The sequence below is a fragment of the Oncorhynchus masou genome, unplaced genomic scaffold (assembly GCF_036934945.1).
Source record: "Oncorhynchus masou masou isolate Uvic2021 unplaced genomic scaffold, UVic_Omas_1.1 unplaced_scaffold_1822, whole genome shotgun sequence".
In the NCBI taxonomy this organism is placed as follows: domain Eukaryota; kingdom Metazoa; phylum Chordata; class Actinopteri; order Salmoniformes; family Salmonidae; genus Oncorhynchus; species Oncorhynchus masou.
Window position 1 is genome coordinate 53,465 of NW_027008337.1, and position 6,536 is coordinate 60,000.

Here is a 6,536-nt window from a genome sequence, read left to right on the forward strand (position 1 = left end):
ATATAAAAACAGGTTTGTTTCACAAAGCCACAGCATGCCTAGATCACATAGACCGTCCACTGGCATCAGAAACCTGTGACTGTGGACATTATTAAGAAGAGATCAGTCGACATGTCAATCAGCCTGGTTCTCAGTCGAGCGTTAAACATGGTTGCAGAAAGAGGGCTGTTCAACAGAAGACCGAACAACAGTGAAGAAGTAGACAATAGCACATTAGCGGTTCTACACGGATACCAATGAGGAGGCTAACCTAATCCGAAGCAGCTGTCCCCTATGAAGAACCCGTGCCTGGTCCCAGCAGATATAACCTGGACAGGGACGGGGCTACCGTGTCGTCCATTGGGATGAGAATCCCTGTGGTGAAACAGTTGACTATATGCGCCACGTGTAAAAAGAAGTTCAACAGAGCGTTCATCTGTAACATCTACTTGGTTCAGCTGAACAGGCCCATGCAATGTGCTGGTGGCTGTGTATTGTGCAGACTGTGTTACAGCGAACAGTGGTTGTCGCCTACACAATATATCGTCCACAAGGGCTGCTGTAAGCACCACAGCCAACACCCTTGCACATTGCCCTGCTCTGGAGAATGTAGGAGACTGGGATCTGTAACTCAACATAGATGATATGTTCAAGACTGACAAGGAGGTCAACGTCCATGTGCAGCTGATTATGAATGAGGAGCAATCCTCTGGAGTTGACACCCTGACAAGAGGTATGTATATGACCATTTATCGATATATCTCTCTCTCTATGTTATACTACTATGACGAGCCCTGATAATGTAGCTGGACTGACAGTGTTCTCTTCCCACGCAGCGTTCAACCATCTCATCACAGTGAATGACACCATGTCCTTCAGGTACTGGGTAAACGAAGCAATGCCAGAAGAGGTGGCCTACAGATATGTCTGCATCCCTCATGTACCTGGGTTCTGAGATCACGTTGTGGTGGGAACCCGTCTTCTACCCAGAACGGAGAAGCTGATCGGACCTGATGACTCCTTACCGAGATTGTTCAAAGTGTCACTTGGGTCCTACAGGTTTCATTGGTGCTGTTTTGTCTTGAAGAAACAGATGGTTTTGACTATGTGGTGCACTTCGTTGCCCAGGAGAGGCCAGTCTAAGGTAGTCACAGTTGTTGACAACACACTGAGAAACCTCACTGAGAAACCTCACCTCGAGCATCGAGTTTAGAAGAATGGTATTCTATCTTTGTAGGTGGTTTACAGCTCAGTACGTGTCACCACAAGACAGGCGGCTTTGTGTTCGATTGTAAACCCAGTGAAGGTGCTACTTTGGTCCATGTCATAGCTTTGTTGGCTTCCAGGATTGGGATGGAAACAGTAACACCTCACCTGGCCCAGCAACGGGCCAAAGATGACAGCAATTACTGTTTCAATGGCAGGAATGCCAATAACATGTTCACATGTCCCTCAGATGGTAATTCAGGAGGTAATTACATCGAAATGGTTGAGTTTAGCTCCGACCACAACAGTGGCGATGATGGTATTGGTCTCACTCGCGTGTCCACAACCATAGACTATTACAGTTTCCTTAACAGTGTTTATGTAAGAGTTTAAATGTTTAAACAGAGGATCCATCAAAAACAGTATAAAACAAGATGATAAACAGAGGATCCATCTAAAACAGTATAAAACAAGATGATAAACAGAGGATCCATCTAAAACAGTATAAAACAAGATGATAAACAGAGGATCCATCTAAAACAGTATAAAACAAGATGATAAACAGAGGATCCATCTAAAACAGTATAAAACAAGATGATAAACAGAGGACCCATCTAAAACAATATAAAACAATATGATAACAGAGGATCCATCTAAAACAGTATAAAACAAGATGATAAACAGAGGATCCATCTAAAACAGTATAAAACAATATGATAAACAGAGGATCCATCTAAAACAGTATAAAACAAGATGATAAACAGAGGATCCATCTAAAACAGTATAAAACAAGATGATAAACAGAGGATCCATCTAAAACAGTATAAAACAAGTGCAGTATGTTCTGAGAATGTTACTTTAACGTCAACTCATAACGTCACACTATAACTTCATGGGAGTCTTGTGGAAAGACTGCATGTTGTTTTGGGGGGATTGAGTGACGTCTTCATCAACATTTGCAGAATATTCCTGTAATATTTTCACCTCTTGTCAGACGCCAACAGTCTAAGTCGGCTGCAGACATTCAGAAGGAGTTCTAGTAGTTTATTTGCCATTTGCAGGTATTTAAAGTAATACATACATTGTAATTCCTTGTTGGAGCTCTCTCTCATATAGGACAGTACATACCAGAGGAGGCTGGTGAGGGGAGGATGGCTCATAATAATGTCTGGAACAGAGTGAATGTAATGGAACACATGGAAACCATGTGTTTGATACCATTCCACTTATTCCCCTCCAGCCATTACAAGCCTGTCCTCCCCATTACAAGCCTGTCCTCCCCATTACAAGCCTGTCCTCCCCATTACAAGCCTGTCCTCCTCATTACAAGCCTGTCCTCCCCATCACAAGCCTGTCCTCCCCATTACAAGCCTGTCCTCCCCATTACAAGCCTGTCCTCCCCATTACAAGCCTGTCCTCCCCATTACAAGCCTGTCCTCCCCAATTAAGGTCCCACCAACCTCCTGTGGTACAAACACAAACATTTAAATATATCATAAAAATGCAAAGTGGTAAAAGATCAGAAAAGGAACCAAAAGGTTCAGTCATGTTCTAATAGTCTGATGGAAACAGTTTAGGTTGATGATTTAACAGGCAGATAGAACTGGGATAGAAGCTGTTCTAGAACCTGTGGTCCAGAAACTGATTTAACAGGCAGATAGAACTGGGATAGAAGCTGTTCTAGAACCTGTGGTCCAGAAACTGATTTAATAGGCAGATAGAACTGGGATAGAAGCTGTTCTAGAACCTGTTGTCCAGAAACTGATTGAACAGGCAGATAGAACTGGGATAGAAGCTGTTCTAGAACCTGTGGTCCAGAAACTGCCTAGCAACCACTTGTACCTCACTAGACTGGTGCCCTGAATGGCTATTTCTCCATTGGAGTTTTTCAGGTTTTGATGTGATATCTGTGTTTGTGATACCACTTGGTGTGTGTGTGTGAGTGTGTGTCCAGTGTGTGTGCGTGTGTCTAGTGTGTTTGTGTGAGTGTGTGTTAGTGTCTTTGAGTCCAGTGTGTGTGTGTGTGTGTCCACTGTGTGTGTGTGTCCGCTGTGTGTTTGTGTGTGTGTGTGTGAGTGTGTGTCCAATGTGTGTGTGTGTGTGTCCAACATCTGTTTGTTTGTGTGTGTCCAATGTGTGTCCAGTTTGTGTATGTGTTTGTTTGTGTGTGCCTAATGTGTGTGTCCAGTTTGTGTTTGTGTGTTCAGTGTGTGTGCATGTATGTCCACTGTGTGTGTGTGTGTGTGTGTGTGTTTGTCCAGTGTGTGTGTGTGTGTTTGTCCAGTGTGTGTGTGTGTCCACTGTGTGCGTCCAGTGTGTGTGTGTGTGTGTGTGTGTTTGCGTGTGTGTGTCCAATGTGTGTGTTCAGTGTGTGTGTCCAGTGTGTGTGTGTGTGTGTGTCCAGTGTGTGTAATTCTATTGTGTGTGTGTGTCCAGTGTTTGTGTGTTTCAGTGTGTGTGTGTGTCAGGTTATTATTTACAAGGACACTGAGGAGTTGTAATCAACCCAAAACCCTGGATAGAGGGGCTCAGTGAATGTGGAGGTGAATGTGATCAGGTGGGTCAGTGTGTCAGAGGAGGCTCTATAGAAGGACAGAGTGCCGGCTGGCCAGTCCAGATACACTCCTACTCTGTGGGAGCTGGAGGAGGGGACTATAGTAGTGGGATTACTATTGTGCCAGGCAATGTAACTGTTGTCAGAGCACGACAGACTCCAGGACTTGTCATTGTGTCCAAGACAACAGTCATCACCCCATCCTCTCCTGTTGATTCCTTTATATGTCACTCCTATATCAGCCCCCCTCCCACTCCACGCTGCCTCCCTTCTCCCACTCCACTCTACCTCCCAGTAACAGCGCCCAGTCAGACCCTCTCTACACAGCACCTGTCCACAGTCCTCAAATCTCTCTGGGTGATCAGGATACGGCTGCTCCTCTGTCCTCCTTGTCACCTTTCTGTTCTCCTCAGACAGAGAGAGGAGTCTGTTTACTGTGTTTGGGTCCAGTGTGAGATCACAGACATCTGATGGATGAAACCAGACACAATATTAGAAATCATCATCATTCACATTAGAATGTTAACTCACTTTTCACTCATTCATTTAATGTAGATGTTTCTAGGTATCAAAAGGAGAAGTTAAGGTAACTTGAGACTGTTGAATGATCATATGTTATACTGTATGGTAATATAAAACACACTTATTCACATTAATTACACACACACACACACACACACACACACACACACACACACACACACACACACACACACACACACACACACACACACACACACACACACGCACACACACACATTGTCAAAGCAACTCTTTGTAAACGTTGGTGTCCCTGATTTCTGCTTCTGTAGAACTACAGCTGATATTTAATATGACCAAGTCAGTAATGATGGTGGTCTTTGACTTAACTTGAATTAAGACTTATTCTTAGTCATATTCTTCACAGCTGTCAACACTCACATTTTCTAAGTCCAGGTTTCATTGTGTTCTCTCCACCATGTTCCACACTGTAGCGGTAAGCAGAAGAACAGACAGTCATTGAGGGATACACCTGAACACACACACACACACACACACACACACACACACACACACACACACACACACACACACACACACACACACACACACACAACACACACACACACACAGGACACTAGGGACACAAACACAAACACACTGGACACAAACACACACACTGGAGACACACACACAATGGACACACACACACACACACACACACACACACACACACACACACACTAGGGACACAAACACAAACACACTGGACACAAACACACACACTGGAGACGCACACACAATGGACACACACACACACACACACACACACACTAGGAACACAAACACAAACACACTGGACACAAACACACACACTGGAAACACACACACAATGACACACACACACACACACACACACACACACACACACACACACACACACACACACACACACACACACACACACACACACACACACTAGGGACACAAACACAAACACACACACTGGAGACACACACACAATGGACACACACACACACACACACACACTAGGGACACAAACACAAACACACTGGACACAAACACACACACTGGAGACACACACACAATGGACACACACACACACACACTGGGGACACAAACACAAACACACTGGACACATACACACACTCACACACACTGGAGACACACACACATGCTGGTGACACACACACACACACACACACTGGTGAAACTCACACACACAGGAGACACACACACACACACATACATACACACACACACACACACTGGAGACACACACACACAGGAGACACACAGACACACACATACACACACACACACTGGAGACAAACACACACACAGGAGACCTACACACAAACATACACACACACACACACACACTGGTGACACACACACACACACACACACACACTGGTGTCACACACACACACTCTGGTACACACACACACACACACACACACACACACACACACACTGGTGACACACACACACACACACTGGAGACACACACACACACTGGAGACACACACACACACACATACACACACACACACACACACACATACACACACACAATGGACACACACACACACACTGGAGACACACACACACACACAGGAACACACACAGGACACACACACACACACATACACACACACACACACACACACACACTGGACACACACACACACACTGGAGACAAACACACACACAGGAGACACACACACACTGGTGACACACACACACACTCTGGAGACACACACACACACTCTGGTGACACACACACACACACACACTGGTGACACACACACACACACACACACTGGAGACACACACACACACACACACACACACACACACACACACACACACACACACACACACACACACACACAGGGACACAAACACAAACACACTGGACACAACACACACACTGGAGACACACACACACATGGACACACACACACACACACACACACACACTGGGACAACACAAACACAAACACACTGGACACAAACACACACACTGGAAACACACACACAATGGACACACACACACACACACACACACACACACACACACACACACACACACACACTAGGGACACAAACACAAACACACACACTGGAGACACACACACAATGGACACACACACACACACACACACACACACACACACACACTAGGGACACAAACACAAACACACTGGACACAAACACACACACTGGAGACACACACACAATGGACACACACACACACACACTGGGGACACAAACACAACACACACTGGAC

General features: G+C 45.3%; 1 protein-coding gene across 1 annotated transcript in view; it reads right to left on the reverse strand.

Moving 5' to 3' along the window:
* Positions 1-3,413: 3,413 nt before the first annotated feature.
* LOC135532336 (NLR family CARD domain-containing protein 3-like) overlaps positions 3,414-6,536 on the reverse strand; it is a 45,619-nt gene continuing 42,496 nt past the window's right edge. The window contains exons 12-13 of the mRNA XM_064959907.1: positions 4,661-4,707; positions 3,414-4,206 (exon numbers count right to left, since the gene is read on the reverse strand). Coding sequence (XP_064815979.1) covers positions 3,662-4,206; positions 4,661-4,707 — 592 coding nt within the window. The 3' untranslated portion in view covers positions 3,414-3,661. The remainder of the gene's footprint in view (positions 4,207-4,660; positions 4,708-6,536) is intronic.